The sequence below is a fragment of the Pleurodeles waltl genome, chromosome 7, assembly GCF_031143425.1.
Source record: "Pleurodeles waltl isolate 20211129_DDA chromosome 7, aPleWal1.hap1.20221129, whole genome shotgun sequence".
Lineage (NCBI taxonomy): Eukaryota > Metazoa > Chordata > Amphibia > Caudata > Salamandridae > Pleurodeles > Pleurodeles waltl.
In genome coordinates, this window is record NC_090446.1 from 1,196,855,213 (window position 1) to 1,196,877,949 (window position 22,737).

The 22,737-nt window shown below is 43.3% G+C and overlaps 1 protein-coding gene across 1 annotated transcript in view; it reads left to right on the forward strand.

Moving 5' to 3' along the window:
- The window catches only part of USP43 (ubiquitin specific peptidase 43), a 750,310-nt gene extending 736,579 nt beyond the window's left edge, over positions 1 to 13,731 (forward strand). Inside the window, exons 14-15 of the mRNA XM_069200325.1 lie at positions 3,237 to 3,395; positions 12,481 to 13,731. Coding sequence (XP_069056426.1) covers positions 3,237 to 3,395; positions 12,481 to 13,592 — 1,271 coding nt within the window. The 3' untranslated portion in view covers positions 13,593 to 13,731. The remainder of the gene's footprint in view (positions 1 to 3,236; positions 3,396 to 12,480) is intronic.
- Positions 13,732 to 22,737: the final 9,006 nt, after the last annotated feature.

A 22,737-nucleotide genomic window follows, 5' to 3' on the forward strand; every position in this document is an offset into this window, starting at 1 on the left:
ACTCTCGTTAGTAAAAATTAAAAAAAACACACATTTTTTGCTCAAATAGTATTTTTTGGCTATACAAATATACAGAACATGTGTTAACATCCTTGTCCGATGGGGTCATAACACAGAGCTCCGTTCTCCTCAAAGTCTTGGACTTTGTTAGGCGTTAAACGCCTCCGTCCGTCCTCTGTTGCCTACGTAGATGAGTGATGAATGGACGCCATCTTGTATCAAATTTAGCCACACTGTTCAATTGCCGTCAATTTTTTCCACGGCGTAAATTGGACAAACCCTCCCCCACCACGTTTTCCACTTCTGTGCCATACTCAAAGCTTCTAATTTCTGAGGAATTAGTGAGGAAATGGACAAGAGAAAGTGTGCTGGATGTATGTGAATTTGTGTTTGCGCAATTTGTATGATATAAACCGAGCCCAAAGGCAGCAGAGCACTGTACAGGATCAAAGATAAGGAGAGAGTCAATGAGGGACTCATGGTTTCGGCAACATAAGTGGTGGACTGTTACTGCACTGTGACCTTGTGTTCTTTAAAAGGGCGCACCTTCAACTCTTTCCTAGAATGGAGCAGGGATTGTGGTTGGGGGGAGGGGGAGGGGTTACTGATTGAGAGTTGTTCCAGATATTTCGGTGCATAGATGGAAAAGGCCTTTTCCTTGCACAAAGACTGTAGCAAGAGCCATGTAAACAACTGTGATTTGGGGACTCCTGGCTGTGAACATCCCTAAATTAGTTTTACAGGGCTTGTAAGAAGTTGGCAAGAAGGATATGTGCTATAAACGGACATTCTGTGGTACTCGATGCATGCAAACACTACAGGCTCTGCATGAAACTCAAGTTGGCAGAGACCTGCGGTTCCTACAAAGAATGAGGAGGTAGAACAGCTGCTGGGCTGAAATGAACCAGAAGTCAGACACTCTATAAAAGCGGAAACTTGACCTTTTTACATGAAAATGGCTTGTTTCAAACCCTTCTTATAGTGCATTAAGCAAAATCGATATTTGGGAGTGATAGACACATAAAATTAAATTTGGATGTGTTTCAATGTTATATGGAGAGAGCATCAATTCTGAGCTTGTAAAACAGATTGCAAGGTTAAATAAGCAGTGGCAGAGTTGTTAGTAATCTGAAGGGAACAGATTCAAATGCCAGTATTGCACCAGCCCTTCCACTTTCTGAGCTCAACAGGACTATCTTGTGTGTTGTGGCAGCGGATTCATATTTTTATTGTGAAACGAAACCGGCATTGCAGACAAGCAGTGAAGAAAATACCTTGTTAATATATAAACACACCTTTTCCTTAATTCTTCTGCTTTCTGATGATGCTGTGTGGTGCCAGAAATGAAAATTTGAAATTGCCACCAGAATCGACCCAATATTCCATGATGGAATATAGGGTCAACCCAATTTACAACTGAGTTATTATAAAAGACGACAGTTCTCTATACTGATGGGCACCAGAGAGCCATTCCTCATGTTACACAGATGGGAAAGAAGACACCAGAACATCCTCTCAGTGTTACACAACTCTTAGTGATGCCTTAGTGTGCTTAGTGAGCTGTTCCTCTTTTTACACAACTCTGACCAGTGCACCAGCCGGAAGTCCTTTCCCTCAAACTACATAGCTCTTTCACCAGATTGGTGCCAGTCACGTGTAAGGCACTCGACACATGTGACTAACTTTCCCCAGCCCTAAGGGCCTTGGCAAGGACTAGCCTGCAGCCACAGAAGCCAAAAAGAGTGCTGTATTGAGAGCTTTAGACTACAGCATGATCTCCCCATCAGCTGTGCATATTTTGCACACTAGCTCCTGTGCTTGTTTTACACCTGCACAGGAAAGTGAGGGTAGTCCATACACAATGCTATTTAATTCTTAATCTGTCTGCTGAGACTAACAAGTGCCTATTTTGAAGCATAAAGGTATTCTAGATTCAGATGATGTGCATTATTCTGTCATCTAATGGTTGAATCCATAAATATTTTTAGAAAAAAATATAATTTTCAGCAATCGTTATGAATCGTGATTGAAATTAAGATGTTGGACACCATGTTTCTTCCATGTGATGATGTCCTTCATGGGATGATAAAGGGCAGATGTCTTCTATGAAGGTTCAACACCAGCATGCTGTGACCCACTCGCTACATTAGCTCTAATGTTGGGAGAGGTCAGCTTGTGCTTTGGTGCAACTATCACAGCATTCCTGCAATACCTCTTACAGAAGCTTCTGCCTTTGTTCTTATAGCCCATACAGTAAGTCTTACCTCCATCGTCTTTGTGCCGTTTCCCCAGGCACGATGTTCAGGCTTACACCTTCCTACTCCACTGTACCTAGCAATGGGGGAGAACCTGGCAATGACTATTCCTGACCATAAAGTAATAAATAGGTAGTGATTCGTGATATATAAAGGAAGCCTTATCAGAACGTACCTTCATCCTTGCTTATCAAAGCATATGCCTCCTCTGCCTCTCATCCAACCTCCAGCCTGCCAGTCTGGCCTCGTTGTCCCCTACTTATGCTGGAAAAGCAAAAGGCGTAGCTATATCACACGACACAATTGGGAGAACACCACCCTTGATCGAGTTAAACATTTAAGGCTGGAAAATTGCCTAAGATATAATTTTTTCTTTTTAAATTCCTAGTACTTTATTTGAAAGAAGCTGTTACATTAAATTAGGCAAGGAATTGTTAAACCTATATAAATTAAAATGAAAAGGCTAAACGGTTCATTAAGATTTGTTGAACTTGATGAAGTTTTGATACATAACAAGTGGAAAAATAGAACTATCCCTCTTCAAGAGGGCTATGGCTATGCTTTGGCTAGAACATGAAATGTTTTAATTCTCAAAATTAATTTAGCTTTCACAATTTTGTATAGGTATGAATGTTGCTTTGTAAATGGTATTTTTAAATTTTTTAAATATATAGCCACTTTCAAAACTGTAATGAGGAATCTCCGGTAGAGTATTTAAACACAGAATTCTTGCTGTGATTTCATTAGACCAATGGGTATTTCCTAGGCTGGGGTCCAACTTGGACTTAATGAGATAAACATAGTTATTTTGACAGCATTTACAAGTGTAGTCTATTTGTGAGGACCCCATCAAGATCATGTGAACCCACTGCTGAGTGCTGCTAGCGTTTCTTCCAATCAAGAAGTAGGGATTTGCGTAGTGTGTCTTAAAAGAGAACCTATTTCATGTGCAACAAATCTAAGTGGTGGCTTTCATTTCAGGATCTACCAGCTCGTCCTTTTCAGACCACTGGCTGGTCAGACTTAGTGAGGGCAGCAAGAGGGGAAGTTTAGTGTCTGGAACTTCACCAAATTGCACCCCTTTGCCGATGGCCCCAGATTCCCCGGTTTTTCTTGATGTTCCACCCAAGAAGGAAAAGGGTAAGCTTTCTTTTGCTTTTATGTAGTTCACTTAATTTTCTTATAAAGTTCAATCCTTCACTTGGCTTGGTGCATTTGGGTTGAATTATATGAACACAAATCAAAATAACGTACTGCCTAATTAGCTGAAACTTGTGTACTTACATTCTTACGATGCACTTGACTGCATAATATTTACTCATGTGTATTGGTCATTTCTACCATTTCGATATCTATAATGAGTTTCAACTGTAGTTTTTCTTAAGTGTAGGAAGCAGAATTGAAGGTGTAAGTATGGAATGGGTACATCCAGTCCTCTTTAGCCGAGTCATGAAATGCTCTGGCTGGGATACAGCATGCAGGAGCATTCTTTGTAACGATAAGCAAGAGTTTCCAAAGGGAGTCTGACACACATGCATAGCTGCATCTGCTTGTTCCCCATGCCTCCACCTTTTCTTTCCACTGTTCAGTGAGAGAACAAAAAACTTATGGATGAAAATGCATAGCCAGCAGTTTCCAACCCCTCAGTGTTCTTCTGATATCCTTCTTTCTCGCTGTTTATGGTTCTTGCAGAGCTCAGGCTTCAGACTGACAGCTTTCAGTATCAGCCACTAAACTCCACCATTGACATCAATAACTGGTTTAATGTGGTGCCAAACTTTGGGAAACTTTTTAATTCCAATCAAGGTGCTGGCCAGAGCATGTAATACTTTTCTACCAAGCCTGTAGCATTCCAACATGGGGACTTGGCAGTGGCATAAGGAAACATGAGAGCCCCCCCCTGCAAAAAAAACATGGATCCTCCCCCCCCCCCCCCCCCCCCACTCCCCCGAAGTCACTCAGGAGCTTTCAGGCCATGGTAGTGTGCTGAGGAGGGGGGAGCTGGAGCTCGCCCCAGCCACAGTAGATGCAGGGGCCTCATTATGCCACTAGGACCTGATATGTCTGAGAATTATCTCAATTGGATTTTAAATCAATTACATATCGAATTAGGCTATAAAAAAGTGGTTTTGTGGTCTTGTTTTCCCGAAGAGCTTGGGTGTGGCAAGTGCACGGCGAGAGCACCAGTGGTATTTTTGCTAATGATGTGCCAGGTAAATCCTTCTTCAAAAAGGATGTTGTGTGCCTGAATCCTCCTGCTGAGAGTGGCATTCTGTCTTAAATAGGGGAGACAGGAGTTATATCCCAGTGTCAGAAACCTGCTTTTGCTTCTACTGAAGTGGAGTGGTGTTCTCTCCCTGGGTTAATATTCTCCGGTGAGCTGGCAGAGACAGGCATATTTGTTGAGGTGAGGCACTCTGACATCACATCAGTCAGCTCCTACCTTTGAGGATTTGTCTCTGGGGAGTTCTGCTCACCCTTTTCTTCTATGTGGAGTGCCTTAGCTTAGGTGCTGTAAAGGGTTACAGTGAGTAGAGTTCTCTTTTTGGGTGATGCCCGTAGTTCGAAAAAGGGCTGCAAAATGCTTTTTTCTATATTGTTTATATTGAACACCCTTGTGACCTGAATTTGGTTCTATTGCTCAGCTTGGAACCCCTTTAATCACTCACATTATTTAGATTTGTGCTTGCCGTTACTTAGGCCTGCAGAGTGAGCAAGTTGCAGGCACTGTGCATACAATCCTATCCCCTTTTCCATAGTGGACAGCGCTGTGTTCTGAGCTAGGCCTTTGGTTCTTCTGAATATGGTCTCAGAGCTTCATTTGTGTCAAAACGTGGCTCTCCAACCTACGTCCTCTACTCCTCTTCTTAATCCTTCAAAGTAAGAGGAATGTTTCCACCACTTCAGCAATTGTAGGGCCCTCAGCTCCTATGTTCACTCCTATGCAGACTCATCAAGGAGCACAGTGTAGCTGACTAGCTGTTCATAGGTTTCACTGTATATTTTTTGTATGTGTCCAGCAACGCCCTGTTTTCTGTTTATTTGTTTACTAAGTTTTATTTATTGGATGTCAATGCTCATAGGCCATTTTAGGTTCAGTGCTGCTGCAACGATGTTTGCTGTAGCCAGACCTGCTTTTCTGTTGTGTATGCAAGTCCGGACGAGTATAGGTCACTAGAAGGTTTGTGAAAGCAGATGCAATTGTTGAGATATGCTGGTTCAGTGTTTTGAAGCACCTTGAGAGTGTGGGTGAGGAGTTTAAATTGTGCTAGTTTGTCTATGGGGAGCCAGTAAGGCTCCTTGTGGTATGGTGTGATGTGAGTATCGTGTGGGTGGCTGAGAATGATCTTGGCTGCTGAGTTCTGAATGGTCTGCAGCCTTCTGGTGATGTCTTTTGTTGACTCCGGCATAGAGGGTGCGCCCATATTCCAGCTTGATTGTGACCAGGATGGGCATGACGTTCTTCCGGATGCTGATTGGAAGTCATTTGAAAATCTTCCACAGCATATTCATGCTTTGGAAGTATGAGGTGGTGCTAGCATGACGTAGGTGGTCATGCCAAGTTTGTTGTTGATGTCGATCCCGTGGTTCTTAGCGTGGATGGGAAGGGGGTGGGTGGCCACCAAGTGGAAGTTCTATTCCTGAATATCATGACTTCAGTCTTGTTGAAATTCAGCTTTAGACAGTTGGTCTTCATCCAGCGGGCAATTTCAGTCATGCAGTCAATTAAGCTGATCTAGGTACTGGGCATCTTGTCCGTGAGGGAGAGAATGAGTTGGATGTCGTCGACGTATGAGAGGACATCGATGTTGTGAGAGCAGATGATGTGGCAAGAGGAATCATGTATGCGTTGAAGAGGGTCAGGTTCAGGGAGGATCCTTGTGGAATTCTGTAAGTGAGGTCACAGGTGTTTGAGGTGTACCTTGCCAGGTTGACTGACTGGGCCTTTCCAGTTAGGAAAGAGCAGATTCAACAGGTTGTGTGTCCTTGCATTCCATTGACATGTAGCCGCTGGATGAGGATGGAATGGGAGAGACTGTCAAAAGTTCCAGAAAAGTGCAAGAGGATGAGGGCTGCTGTGTCTCCTCTATTCAGAGTTATGCAGATGTCATCCATGGTCGTGAATGAGGGCAGTTTCTGTGCTGTGGTTGGGTCTGACCCCAGGATGTGTGGTGTTTAGGCGTTGGTGGTCATTGATTCATTTGCTGATGATTTTCTCCTAGGTGTTGACTGGGAAGGGTAGCTGGCAGATCGGCCTGTAGTTGATGAGCGTTGAAAGAGACATGAAGGTTTTCTTCAGCAATGGGAAGGCAGGTGTGTGTTTCCAGTGTCTGGGAAGCTCATAGAAGAGGTGGAGGCATTCAGAATGGGTGTGAGCATGAGGCTGAAGGATTAGAGTCCTCTAGAGCAGGCATGGTGGGAGGAGGGATCCGATGGGGCCCCTGAGTGGATAAACTTTATGGTGTTGACGATATCTTCTGGGGTGACGATGGGCCATGTTAGCATTTTTTTTTTTTTGCATAAGGTTAGGAGACATTTGGTGAGGTCTGTCTTGTTTGGTTGCTGGTTGGCGTTGTTGAACATGATGGTGAAATTGTTGCAGAAAAATTGCAAGACATTGTTACAGAGGTCCTACGAGGGGGTGATCAAGTTGGAGGGGGTCACAATGGTGAAGATTTATTTGCTTTTGTTGGTGCTGGCATCAATGCTATCTGCCCGAGTGGTGCATTTGGTGTCCGGATTATTTTGTGGTAGCATTTTAGGACAGATTTGACTGTGTTCCTATCTGCACAGTCTGGTTTATACTTTATTTGTTCTCCAGTTCACTTCCTTCACTTTTCCAAGTATTTAAGCAGAGTTTGTTAGTCTTCCAACTTGATCTCACAGATTGAGAAGGGGTAACACTTCTGGCTTGGTCTCCTCAAGGCAGTTGATAAGGTCATCTCTTTTATCTGCCACCCTTTTGGTGCCTTTGGCAGGCCTGAGACCTACCTAGTGATCCTGAAGGGGGTGCAGGATTCCTTATATTCATGGAGTTGTATGGGGACCTCACTTTGCAAAGTTGTATGAGATGGGACAGTGGCTTGTAATATCCTTGGCATCTGGTTTAGGCTTCTTTAGAAGACAGAGTTAATATTGTATGGCTTAGGAGGAGTGAATTCCATCTTTAGCTTTGTTCATCAGCTTTGTAATGTCCACAGAAAATGATGTCATAAACTCTTTTGGCCTAAATATGTACAGGGTTCTACTAGTAGATTGGAGGTTTGGAGTCATTGGATAGTGAATCAGAGTTGTAGATATAACAACCTGAGTTTTTTTATTTTGAAATTGTAAAAGACTGAACAAGGGTTCTGCATTTTTTTTGTGAGGCACAGGGAGTGTTCTTAGGAATTCCAGTTCAGTGATTTCATGGGAGAGCTTGTACACTTGCTTGTTAGGATGAGATGTTGCCTAATGTTGAGTAATATATTGAATTCTATCCAGTGGTATATAGTAAAGCTCCATGCATATCCTTTTTCAAATCCAGTGTTCTGGTGAAGTTTGAGCATTGAATATCAAAAATGCCCTCAGGAGGTCCACCATCCTGTAGAGAGGAACAAAAGGATTTAAATGTACAGTAAAATTCTGACTTAGTTATTATTCCAACTCGAGTAAGGAGTGTGTGGTCAGGTATAAGAGCTTGAGTGTGACAGCTCTGTTAATCTTATGTTAAGATCATCTCCTGGACTTTCTAGGCCTTCTGCGTGGTTCCTGTCTTTATTGTCAGGCATGTAAAGTTGTTTGTTACCATGCGAACTAGCATGTCCCTGAAGAGATAAAGGATGAGTTTGCAGTACCCTTGTGCAGGTCATACTGGTCATTTTTGTACATGTGACCTATTCTCAGTAGCCCAGCTTCCTCTTATGGACTTGCTACATTTGCAGGCGAATTTGTTTCACTGGAAGTATCTCTTCAATTAACGTAGTGAAAATGTATTTGAGCCAGCTGTTGTTGAGGTCCACAATGTTACATTTTGTGTGTTTATTACATTGTAAAATTTGATGGAGTGTTAGAAATAGAATGGGTCCAGATCAGACCTGTCTTTTCATGTGGAAAGTTAACTCCTTCTGGGCACAGTAGCTCAGAGAGGTTAATTGCAGACATATCTGGATCCATAGACAATTATATTTTTGACTGGGATTTTTGGTACGTTTGGTCTATTTTTTAAGATAAGGTGCCTCAGCCTCATAATGCTTGCTAAGTATACTGGGTGGGTTGTGGAGTGTATTTATCAAACAAAGTTTTGTTAAATATGTTGACTGGTCTTGACATGGAAGTACACATTCTTAGAAAAGGGGTTAATATTTGTGCAGGATGTGAGTCCTGTGGAAGTAATAAGTCCACAATTGTCTCCTTATTGTGTACCTGATTTTAGTACTTGACTCTCTGCAAGTGGTGAAGCACAGCAGTCCCAGACCTATTCAGAGCTAATAATATCTATTCAATGGCATGCAACAACAGTTCTCAATAAATTATTGTCCTGTCTGTACTTTTACCTTTAAAAAGGCAACGTACATTTATCGTACACACAATACTAAATACTATGCATTAATTTACAAATATGTATATCAAGTAGATGAAAATACGTCTGGTGACACACATATATCACATTTAATCCCTTATGGGTGCTGACCCCAAAAAATCACAATACCCCTCACCTATACCAAATGCAACATCAAAATATAAGGTGGTGTCATTATATATGAGGCAGGCCTACAAGCTTTGTGTAGGGATCTACACATTATTATATAGAAGGCATATTGGCTTTGTCATAGCGTCATGTTTCATTATTAAGACCAACAGAATCTATAGCCATATTCAAAAGCATTCATTACTAATATAGCGTTGAAATGTTCATTTATAATCATTGTCAGTAAAACATTTTAAATAAAGCATTTGAATTTAATCAAAATCATGTGAGGTCCTTAAACACCAAAGAGCAACATCTCCAACTCAGGGAGTGCTTGAAAACTTGATTTTGTCTGGAGGGTCCCTATTTCCATGGGCCCAGAATCTTAGAACACGTTTCCATAAATCACTTAAAGGGGGCTTCTGCGTGCCCTGCAGCTCTCTACAATACTTCAATAATTTGTTGATAGTGCCCCTTCCCCTTCTTGGGTCACCACGGGGACCAGTAAATATGTCCGTTTGAATGCAGCCTGGGCCTGCAGTATTTCTTTTCTTTTGTTCAATTTTGGGTGTCCTCGTCCCACGTGGGCCACCCACATCCTCAAATAATGTTAGACCAATGTGGGTAGCCCACACCTGCATTCCCCTGCTAACTCTTTGACTCCTGCCTTGAGTTAGAGCAAACAGTCCTCCTTACCTGGATGGGAGCAAAGCCTCTGCAGTTTTTGTTCTGCTACAGTGGCATCCACAAACTTCTACTTTTCCATTGCCGGGAGGAGAAGTATATCTGCTCACCCCGATACCAGGAGGGGGGTGGATGGATGATGTCCCCAGAGTCAGGTGATTCATGTGCCAGCCCTGCTTCTTTGCTCTGGGCCCCAGGAATCTGGTCCCAGCTCCCGTGATTCGGAGTTGGGGGCCCAGAGCATCAGGAATTCAAGGAGGAGGCTCCACACACCCCTCCTACTAGAAATTAAATAATTAATAGAAGCACTGACTTGGGCTCTGACAACTCTGGGGGTAACTATTGAAAACAGGGCAGAACACCATGTGCCTGCTTTCATTTTAGGGGGTCAAAGGTAGCCTCTTTGAAAAAGGCAGAACTCTGGCACTTTTGGGCCAATTTTATAACGCTTTGGCTCATTTTGGTCATGGTGGCGAACTCTAAATCACCCCAGGTACATTTGCAACAGGCCTCCTGGGAGGTGGAATTACTGGCTTCCTGCAACAGTCATATGTCTGCTTGCCTCCTGGTGCTCCTCTGCTGTTGGTGGGGACATCTTGCACAATCCTTCTGCAACTTGCCAGCAGAACACCCTCCTGCCTGCACTCCCAGGCCCAATAGCCTTCTGGCTGTCTTGCAGAGCCCCTTAGCATGTCAGTGGACTTCAGGTCTTCCCCCAGCTGGTCCTCAGGAAGAACCACTGGCCTTGGAGAAACCCATCATTAGAGTCATCTGGTGACAATGTCCTTTAGCCATCTTGCAGGGCTGTAGGTGGCTCCTCTTTCTAGCTGGCCATTCTTCCACTGTCATCACCTCCTAGGTCCAAGATCTTCCCGCTCCTACGTGGTAGTGGTCATCCCTCCAACCCTGTCCTAACCCTTTGCCGAACACAGCTTGCTGGGAGTATCCAAATGGTGCTGTTAAGTTTTCTCTATGAAGAGCTTCTCTGAGTGCCTCAGCTCAGCCCTTAACAGACATCACTGCCAGATGCCTTCCCACTAAAACGTCATAGGGTAGCCCCTTCTGCATTGGCTCTAGATGTCTGGGCTTCCTCCTTTGTTTGGTGTGCCTGGCCTGACAGAGTCCAGGTGTAATGTGACAGCAAATTATCAGATGCAGATTTCCAAATGCCCTTTTCTTCTCCAAGGAATGAGGTCAGTCACTGATATTTGCTTCTTTTGTGTATGGAGGGCTTTCCCCCCTCCCCTGCTGGGGAGCCGAGTAATTAACTTGGTCCAGCAGATGGAACAAAAGCCTGGAATCTGATTACGAGCTGAGCCAGAGAAAAATGACAATTCTTGATACCCCATAAAATGTATATGTGTGTTATTGGAACCTGCAAAATCATACTTAGTGTGCATATTTTACCATAGTTTGACACCTCACTGGACTATTTAGGCTTAAGTAGAAAGAATCTTTAAGGCAGATTTCACCTATATGTATAATACAGTGAAACCACTACAGATTTTCCAGTAAACTTTACTGATTATCTATGAAAGCCAATTAATATAAACTCTACCCCAGGATAGCACCTATTGTTGTAGAGTCCCTTTTGCACCAGTCTACTGGTGCACAATTACTGGGCTGCTCAAAACAGCAGTCTCAAACGTGCAACCAGCACACATGTAACGTGTAGCCAAACTAGTGCCCATTATCCTAGCTGGTAGTGAGACCTGCCCACAATAAAGGTAAAAAAGAAACTGGTGATCAGAAGCAAAATTCCTGGTGGACTAAGAGGGCAAAACCCATTTGCAACAAAGATGTATGACCTTGTATAGATAAAACAGCCTCAGGTTTTGGTAGTTCTGTTTGTGCTTGTCCATGCAGTGGGCAATGTGGTGCTTTGAATATGCATTTTCTGATTTTCTCTTTAAAGCATGACAAGTTCATTCTATAGATGTTCCGGTGTTTGTTGGGAAAAATGTTGATACGATTAGGTACCTTTATTACATTGGCCATGGCGGTGGTGGTGGTAATATGCATATGCTCATAAAGGATATTGTATTTTCTGGAGCTGGAGTACAGTTTGAGTTTTAAATATATTTTTGTTGTTCTATTAAGTTTTTGAATCTGTCTATTAGGACCTTGAGACTCATCATTTACTTGACTAAAGAGTGTTCCATTTCTGAAGGCAGTTTTAGTGTTCTAGTTTCTGCCCTCTAGGAATCTGAAATGTAGGGACTACTGCAGCTGTAAGTGATTAATCCTGGTAGCTTTCTGTTGAACTCTGTATATCTGCCTAAATGTGTGACATTAAAACTGGCCACAATATTCTGTTTGACTCCTCCCTGGTTAGTGAAAAAGTTGACACAGCACCCCATTCATGTAGGTTTGACATTTTCCTATGCATCCTAACATCACCTTTGCTTTCTTTCTCTCTCTGTCCTTTTCATACTCTGCAAACAATAGGTTTCAGTGTAAGATAGACCCAAAAGCCTGTTCTGTTTAATGCTTCCCTATGCAGTCTATTGTGCATTTCAGTTCTGGTTTTGGTTCTCAAAGGCATTACTCTACACTTCAGTGCATACAGAACAACCAGTGTGTTAGGGTTTCAAAAGTATACCTTGAGAAGAAGTGAGGGTGGTGGTTGTATTATGATAATCAGGGAGTACTAAATAGTCCAAAGCATCTTTCTAATCATTTTACCAATGTGACAGCTTCCTTGCAGCTAATTGTGGCAGAACGTTTTACCAATAGATGGCTTGTTGGAGGTACCAACATTTTAAATTAGATAAACACCCTGTGGGCTCTACTTAATGTGCATTACCTTCAAACATAAAATGGGCCCGTTATTTTGTTGCTGGTAATGGCCATGTTTATTTTCTCTTTCAGGAGGATTTGAATCCAGACCTTTGGTGCGAAGCATCCAGGGCCGAAGCCTCAGCATGAAGGCCCCATCCGGATCAAAGGGCAAGCCAAGTCTCACCAAGGCAATGCCCTTACGTTGGTCATTTGGATCTAAGGAGCGGCCACAGTGTGCATCTGGGGAGCTGGTCGAGTATCTCGAGTCAGGCCGCAGACCCAGATATACAAATGAATCTATTGTCCCCTTGATGACTGGAACGAATAGCCCTGAAAATGGACTTACGCCAATGGATTCTGAGCCAAAGTCTGCAGCCACCATGAAGGATGCAGGGGTAGGCAGGGCCTGCGGGAGCACAAACCCTGTTGAGAGCAGAGCCAGTCGAACTCCTGTCCCTGAAAAGTCAAATACCCTTAAACGAAACAGTAAACCAAAGGAAGATGCCTCCCTACAAAAGAAGAGCTCTAAGAGTCTGCCAAGAAATATTGTGCCATTGACGAAATTGGAGGAACCGGTTCAGTCAAAAAACAATGGAAGTAAACCAAGCTCCAATGGAGGCAGTTGTTTAGGTCAGAGCTTATCACCTGCAAGAAACTTTTTAAGAGTAAGGGGTTTTTCGGAGAAGAATGGAGATGTTGACCAAAGAACGTCTGTCAAGGCAGGGGCCACTGCGAGATCAAAAACACCTGAGGGTGAGAAGCTATATGAAGGACGCTTCTCACTGTTGAGGAACAGCTTCTTAAGGAAGGATTCCAAGAAGCCCTCTGGCTTTGAGAAACCCAGCCTATCCGAGGTATCTACTTCATCATCAAGGACTTCTCTGTCCAACGGCACCCCGATTCTTCTGAATGATCGAAGGACCACTGGCACACTCCCACGAGGGTTCAAGGAGAGCCAACCCAATGGCCAGCTGAGCAGGTCCGAGATAGAGATCAAACGATCCCAGAGTGCCTCCAACGTACAGACCAAGACTGATTACTCTCTGAAGAGGTCAGCATCTCTTCATAAAAATGGAAGCACATTCCACCAGCAGGGCAGGGGCACCCCATCAGAAAAGAACCCCTCTGGCACTTTGCAGCGAATGCGATACCACACGTCTTCCCTAGGAAGAAAGAAAAATGTGCCAGAGTCCAGCTTCTAAGGCAAATTGACAAGAATGTTGAATATAAATGTGCCAATTAAAGGGAAGTAGATGGGGGCCGGGCTACTGGTTGGCATTCACATTTGCAGCAGTAATCTCAAAGTTCCCTGCTCCTAACTGCCAGGCTATGCTGTACTTGACAAGATCCCATCTCCTTGTGCCTCAGATATTGGACTGTCATTTAAGGGATACTAATGTTGGTGGACCCTCAATGAAGCACTATGTAAAGATAAGTGGTGCCTGGTACGGAAGTTGTTGTTGGTGTTGTCAGCCTTAAGAGTGAGGGCAGGCACAATGGGTAGCCAAATCGTCTGCAAATTCCTAGGCCATTTTTTTCTTTCAGCACAAGCTGAAATACAAGATGGAGTACCAAAATGCACACATGATGCTGCATGAGTAGAAAGGGAATTTCTAGTAGGGCTGATGATGAAATGAAAGTGCTGCAAAATATCAAGTGTTGATTTTGACGTTCTTCTATTGCTGCAGAGTCTTGGGGCCCTCTTGTCAGGAGAAAGACTCACAGTAGTAAATAACAGAAGTAATTGTCAATGAAGCCATCCATCCTTGAGTGGCAACACTGCTAAACAAGATATGCAGCAGAGCCACCTGGATCTGGAGCATGTTTCAACTAGATGCCTTGGCTTTGTTGATGGTATCTTGTTTACGGTAGCTAAGTTCCCTTGAGCTAAGAGTCAGAAAGGCTTATTTTTTTGAGAAATTGGAGTAAAGTCTTGGGCAATAAATTCTAAAGTTCCATGTGGGTTATTGCCTCTCACAGTGGGCAACAGTTGGGTGTCGCCACAGGCTGTTAGTACAGTCGACTGTGAAGCAAGTTGGAATTTGGACAGGATTAAACATTTACAGCATCATATATTGCATTAATGACCAAAAACAGGTTATGAAGTAGGACAGACATAGCTGTCTCGATGTGTGCTGTCCAAATATTAAGCTGAAGGCCAAAATTATCAGAGATTTGATCTGGGTCCTAATTCAGTGGTCTGAAGCTTTCTTTAATCATGTAGATCAGCCTAATGTTATTTTTTGTACCGAAGCACTTGATGCAAGGAACATTTCAGGGATATATCATGGAACCACCTTGGAGTCTGTGAATTGTGTCTGTGAACTGGGCACCACCAAGGACTAAAGTCACCATTTGTTGATCTTTAGAATGGTGTCCAAATAAAGGGGAACATCCTCATACTTACATGAACAGCAAAGGCGAATTGATTTCTAAAATATGCGGTTTTTGTACGATATCTCAGCAGATCTGTCCTTCCAAATAAACCAGGCACCCTGCTGCTAAATACAAGGCCAATACTCTATGCATCAAGCAGTTGGACCTCATGTTCAGCTAATTGGTGTTCAATTTCCCACTGTATCAATTAGATAAGATCATACTTTGGAAGGAGGAAACATCAAGGCAACGAGGAAGTCTTCTTCTGCATTGGTGCACAATATATAGCCATTCTGCATTCCAGAGCCCTGCTATCCGAATTATGTGTTTAAAAATCATGGCACCCACTGGTGGCGTGGGAGAGACCTCAGTGCTGTTTTTAACACTTGGAATCCCATTGTGGCGTAATGATCTGTTCCATTCCACCCAAGAAGAGCACAAATGCACAGGGATGTAGCACAACAGGTTTTACTGTCACTGGTTCACAGTGGTTTCCTTTTAGGCCTCCTTCTGCCTCCTGCATAGGTAGGTCTTGAATGGTGGTAGGGTCACTGTGATGGTCTTGGATGTAATTCGCATATATCCTGCTGGGTGTTACTGTCTAAATGATGACATGGTAGTTCAGTTAGTTGGATGGATATCTCAGTTAACGGGTGAGATAGCTCATGTGATGAGAAGATAACCTATGTAGTTAGATTTTCGGGGAGAATTTTGGAAAAGAGCTATTTCAAGCTCTTCCAGTACTGGTAAAGCTAAATCCACGCAAGCGATTGTTTACGGCCTGGTACCTAGTAACTACAGACAACCTTTTATAGGGGCACGGTGGGACGAACACCCCTTGAATCATAGGAGCGAATATAAAATAGCTTTTGATTATTTAGCCTCCCTCAGGTTTCGAACCTGTGACCGGTATGTACCTTCCAGCTGTGTTAGCCCACTGAGCTTTCCAGTTTATCACAGTGACCTCCTTAGGCTCCTGAACTAGGGGATGGATTAAACAACAGTCATGAAAGTAATAACAATTTGCGGCCAGAAAGTAGAAGCCGTGATTCACATTTGAGGCCTCCCAAGTTCCTTGCAGAATATTTTAAGGAGTGTTTTAGCACACTAACCTATTGCACCAGCCACAGCGGCTGTTTTACCTTGGGATAATTCCTCTAGAACTGAAGAATTTGGGTTCGTTTTGTAGCTCATTCTCCTGAATAAAATACATCGAATTGTATTTACAGAATTTCGACCCAGCTCGGTAAACTCAGCCATTCATCCTTCAGAGGTGCAAAATGAGGACTATTTCTGACTGGGGAGAGTCTGTGGCAGAGTAACTGCAAGGGTCAGATGGGCAGTCACATGAGCATAAACGGCTCTAACTTCGATAACCGATCGCACACAGATAATTTCTCTTTATTATATGTACTTAGCAGGCATTTCACGCTCATGTAAAGAACGACTTTGATTACTATGAACACAGTGCCACGCACGACGAAAACCTGCATGTTAAACCATGACCCGGGTAACAGGCAAGCCCAAAAGCGCTATTGCTAGAAGCCTGCAAAGCAGCTCAGTGAGTTAATGCATGTACTGCATATGCAGGTCACATGTTTGAATCCCAATAGCTCTCCTTATTTTACATGGGACAATAACAAGTACTTATGATTGATGGGCATAGTAATCCTGTAATTTGCAGCTGTTAGAAGCCAAGGCAGCAAGCGCTGTGTAAATAAATGCCATTTGTACTATTAGTAAGCCACATACTTCTCAGAACGTAAACTTCAACTGGGTGCTGTACCTCATGGGATAATATGGAGTACTGCTGAGCTGCGGTAATAGTATTCCTGTTAGTTATAGCTCTGAGAGGACCGTGGCTGCAAGTGCTAAATCAAGAAGGTGAGGTTTGTATTGTTAATACGTGACCGCACCCGCGGAGGGTGTCAATGGAAAGGAAGCTGTCGCTCAGGGATCTAAGTCTGAAAAAGCAAATTGAAGATACTGATATTTTTAGATTTCCTATTACCAAAGCAATACAAGATTTCCTTTGCTTCCGAGTGGTAATCAGCTTGGGAAGGAAAGTGGCTTATGTGAAAAGGTGGAGACACCCTTGCAAAGGCTGGATGCTCAGGAGCAGGACCAATCGGCCACCAGACATGCCTGACATGATGATGACGCCCATAGCCAGACCTTCCTTAGGAGGCTAGACCTACTGGTACCTGTCTTTAGGACCCCTCCTGTAAATACCCTTTATGCCACAATAAAAGGCTACTCCTGTGTCTGAATGAATATTGAGGAAATGCCTCATGTGGGTTCTTCGGGTGGTTGAATGTCAGAGCTAAGCGTTTCTCGCCCATTAAAGGGGTTGGGAGTGAATCAGAGTGAAAAAAGCAGGAGTCTAAATTGGCAGCTAATAAGATTGACAATCATTTTCTTTTTCCTGCATCAAGTGCCTGTAGTGCATAGGGGTTGGTGCTGTTATTATGTTGTGTATTGTTAACAGTCAGGGGTTTAGGGACCCCACTTCTGTGTGCAAACCATCTACAAGATAAGCATGTACAATGACCGAACAGTTGTTGCAGTAGGACACACATGGAGTGCACTTGACCTTCCAACTACTCTGGCTGTCCTTAAAAACCACAGCCCCTAATGTTCCTAATGACTTTGTATGATTGTGTGTGTTGGGTTGATGTGTCATTGTATGGGGACGCACCAAACTGAGAAGGTGCTTTGACAAAAATCAGACAAAGGCAGTTTAGAACCAGTGATGTTTGTCGTAGAGGTATTTTTCTCCAGCATCGGAGGTTGTGCTACATCTCTCCAGACATCATGGTGGAGCACTGAAGAAGATTCATAAAATCTTCCTTGCTTTTTTATCTTATAGACGTTATAAGAAGGAAATATGGTTGGCAAAATCACCTCATCCTGCTAATCAAACATAACCAAACTGAATATTTTTTAAATTTAAAACAAAGTACGATGGTGTTGGGAGGACACTTAGAAAGCCATCTGCTCTTGGGCCACCCGCAGATCCACCTTTTTCTGTCATCACGGAGCATCTGTCAGCAGTGCTGCTCAGGTGTGCTCGGCATTCTGCCAGTCCCTTAAGTCTCTTTCCAGCCCTGACAATAAGGACGCCTCTAGTATTCAACAGGCTTTAATGAATACAGAGACAGAACACCAGCCAGCCAGCTGGGCTTGTTCCTCTCCAACTGACCTTAACATCCTCATTCCATAACTCCACACTGCCTGTGGCATCGGGTGGTTCCATGCCCACACGTAGAACAAAGGGATAGCCACAGCACATCTTTTTTTGTCCTTTTCACATTTGTTAGTCTTCACTTTGTGACTGCTTTCCACCAAAGGCTTTGTCATTTCTGCCAACACATAAAGATAACTTATATATTCACCCTATACTTATGGTTATAAATGGAGGCGCTTCTGTTCAAGTTTGACAAGCTTGGCTGGAGGAAGACGGCTTGTAATGGCTTGCATGATGGTTATCTTTATTGGCCACCAACTTTAAGAGGGGGGGCTATTTTTTAGCCACCTGAAGTTAAAGCTTGTTCCAGGCAAGCCCTTCTACTCTTACCAAAAGGGGTCACAAACTTGCCTGAAAACTAAGCTAGGTAGAGCGGGGCAGGAGGTTGTGGCAAAATGTTGCTTTGCTTAGAGCAGCACAGAAGCTTGTGCGTCCCCGCTTTGCATTCTCCTGGACACAACTGTATGAAGTAAGATTCAAAATTGAATTCCCATATGGGCTGTCCACCTTCAGAAAGCCTAGTGGTCCTTTGTATTGAACCCTTTCTCCTCCTAAGACGTAACATGTTAAACTATAACAGCATGCAGGAAAAGTGAAAGTTACCTTTCTGTAACTCAGTTTACTCACAGCTAAGAATCCTTTTCTGAGTTATAAACAAAACTTCCAGAAATTATGTTGGCCGAAGCGGCACCTGGGACTGTCAGCTACATGAACAGACGTAAACATGGTGCAAAGATGCACAGCATTATTGGAACCCTCTCTACATCGTACAGTCATATTTTGGCACTTTATAGAAATACTTTTAAGGGATATAAAAAGTATCAGAAAGATTGTTTTAAGCATTCCACGATCCTCCACTCTGATGTCCGAAGCCATGTGAGCATGATAATCAAAATCCCATGCTGTTGGACTATCATTACAGGTGTTTCACTTTGTCTTTACGCACTGGAAGTGATTCAGTCATCCTGCATGAAAACTGCGCTCTGTAAAATTGAAACGAGCTAAAGAGAAGGATATTTTATTGTTAAAACCCCAATTTCTATTCTACACTAACAGTAAACAGGGTTTTTATACAAACAAGGTAATGCTTTGTTTAATTCTTAGTTAAAGTTTTCTATTGAGAATATTCTAGCTAAATATATATATATATATATATATATATATATATATATATATATATATATACACGCACACACACACACAGCTTTACTAAATTTTGTGTCAAGATTCTTTATTAAGCCTTGACCATACCTAATATATGCTTTGGATCACAAAATCCATAGTAGGAGTCAGAAACAAGGCCTCAATCCCTCAGTGGAACAAGTATGGACAAGATGAGGAGGCGTGGGGGATGTCTACCTAAAAAAAATATACATGAAGGAAGGATTTAACTGAAGGATGAAGTCAAGAGTATTTATTATATGTGATATCAGAGACCTTTATGAGAGAGTTGATGAAGAGGTGTTTTTAAAAGCAGCTATTTTGGTACGAGAAACTCAAAAACAAAAAACAAACTTTAAAGTTTTTTGTTTTTAAATTGTCTATGCAATATTGACTTTGTAATGATTTTTGTACTTCTGTTTGCTATTTTACTCAGTCCTCTTTTTCATATATTTTTTATTAAAGAAACAATTATCACTGAACAACGTGTCTAGCTCTGTTTTATTTAAAAAAGAATGGCAACCATTTCGAATTAATTGGTTTGGACAATCTTTGGTGTATCTGCGGATAGTATGTTTCTAGTTTCATTCATTTTAAACAATTTGACTATTATAGTTCCAAATAGAGATGGGAAAATACGATGTAATATAACGTGGACTTGATAAACTGAATATCCAGCACTACACACTAGCCTCCTATTGGTGTTTGAATAACAATGTAAACTCCAGATGCAAGACACAAGCAGAAGCTGTAGATAGATATATTTTAAAATTTCAGTAAGCTTAGCCCATTTTTAGGTAAATGTACAAGACTTTCTTCTTCCAAACTTAGAGAATGATGAATAGCTAAAGCTCAAGTTTCTTTGGTTGACCAGCTTATTGAGCCCTCACACCCTTTACAGACATCAGGGTTTTCGGAATCAGAAAATGATATGTCACAATGAGTAAACATTTTTATCACACACCACCCTACCACGTTGCTTGTTCTTTTTGGTAACCCAGGGAAGAACTCAAAGATACAATTTCCAACAAACCCACACGGTTTGGTAGAACAACTACCATCACATGTGGACACTGGAAATATGTCCTTATACAACTCGGGAAAGAGTAGAGCATTTCTGGTAAAACTCGAAGCCAAAAGCGGTGCTGACGTTATATTGCCATTTCTTTTAGTCAGTGGTTCCCTTTCATTTTATTGCCCACATTGTCCCTCCTTTAACTTTACAATATTTAACACGTTAGTATCTCAACAGTTTGTCTATGATGAGGTGGTATTTTGCGAGGAAAAAAGGTTTGATACAAGAATGACATTAGAATATTGTCAATTCAAAAATATCACAGTACAGACCATAGAAGGTAGGAATATCATATTTAGGTACATAATATAGTTTCTTTAATATTGTATATAGTATCGTTTTCTTTAATAAAGTTGTATAAAATATAGTATTTCTTTCATTTATATATTGGTTATATTATAAAGTAACATTACAAAAGGGGGGGCGGAGCTTGCCGAGCCACAAGATGGCCTCACTGTAGCGGAGCTCCACCGGCTACCTGACAGAATCCTGCGGGCCACACCCGATGTCTCGAGTTTCCTAAAGTGGCAACCACAACGTATGCAACGGGAGGAAAGATTGAAACCGCTGAGCGACTCCGGAGGGGTCCGGTGTGATTGCCGAGCCGAGCAGAGGTCCTGGAGGTGTGGGCTGGGACCGGACGACTGGGGCCTCGTGACGGCACTGGCACCCGCTTGCGCACGTGCCGTGGGAAAGACCCGGCGGCGACTTGAGGTGAGCCCGGCTGCGGCCGAGGGCATCCGTGGATAATACAGCGAGGCGCGATGGCCTCTGTGGGGTGCTATTCGCGCACGTCGGTGCGCCGCGGCGGGGCCGGCTGCACTAGAAATGGCGGAAAGGCCGTGAGAAGACTTTGAGGTGAGGCAACAACAAGGTTGAAAGAAGCGCGGAGACCCTCCACTCTCTGTGGACAGAGCCAGATTGAGCTACCCAGCAGGAGCATGGATGAGCAGGGACCAATAGTGACACTGCTGAGCTGGCTGGCGTGACTTAGGGAGCGAACTCAGAATTAACAGAGGAGGGCCCCTGAGGGTGCGGATCTTGGCGCGCTGATTATTACCGGGCCCCGGGTGGGACACAGAGAATACAGTGGCTGGCAGGAAGACACTGATTGATGCAAAACATGCCTCGTTTGACTAAATCCGGTCCTGGGCCCTCTGATCGGTGGTGGTGACCCTGTGGAGTGGCCCTCGGCTGTGGCGAGGTCGCCGCACCTATAATATCGTATAACTCAGCAAGTAAATTTGCTGGAGACGGTGGGCTCGCCGCGCAGAGGGGAAACTAATACTTGACACCATGGGGAAATACAACAAAGCTCAGCCTAAACTACACTTTGAGCGGCGCAAAACGATCAGCCATACAGGGGAGGGCACAGAGACTGAGCTGGAGAAGACCCCAGAGTTCCCTACTCATGAAGATCAAGACCTACAACACATTCTGGCAGCTATGCAACAAAGTTTAACCCAAATTGATGGTAAAATCAACTCTCTATCGTATCGCATGGACAGAATGTCGGAGCAACTAGATAAACAGGCGGAGCGGTTGGACCAGGGGGAGAGGCGGGTATCGGCAGTGGAGGATGGACAGACTGCACTGGCCACCGGACAACTAAAGGTTACCACGGAGCTGGGTACTCTTAGGCATAAGATGGACGATTTGGAGTCCTGCTCTCGAAGGAACAACCTTCGTGTTGTGGGAATAGTGGAGTCTACTTAGATCGCAAACATGGAGGACTTCATCAAAAACCTGCTGATAAAGCTGCTGGGTAGGGACACCTTCTCGGGGTTCTTCGTGGTGGAATGGGCACATAGATCCCTGTCGGCTCGCCCTCCGCCTCGCCCGGTGATAGCGAGGCTGTTGAACTATAGAGACCGGGACGCAGCGATGAGGCAAGCACGAGAGTTGAAAACTTTGCAATACGAAGAGATGACCCTCTCATTGTACCCAGACTTCACATTGCAGGTGCAGGAAGCGAGGAAGCAATTTCTGCCAGGGAAGAAACAACTAAGAGCACTGCAACTGGATTACAGAATGCTATACCCAGCCAAACTGAGAGTAGATGTGGACGGAAGCACAATATTTTTTACTGATCATAAAAAACTGGAACAATTTGTGAATCGTAAACTAGCGGATTTAAGGAACGCTCCAGAAGCTGAGCCGGTAGACGATTAGTCAAAGTTGAGGGTTTGATTGTAAAATTACTCCTGTCGAGATTTGATTAGAACACTAACTCTGCGAAAGGCGTAGACCTATGGCTAGGGGTTATCAACCATAATAACAAGTCTTGAGGTCATCTAATGGTAGTGATTAGTCACACGCGTTTCACACACTAGATATGACATGCCCCGATGCATTGAAAAGGTCCATTGAAATTATGTACCTGTAGCCGACATAACAGAACTGTTAGTTAAGGCGAAGCAACATCCGCCTTCATGTGTGTTCCACTTATAGTAATGTTGGGGATTGTATTAATTGGGGTAGGAAGAGG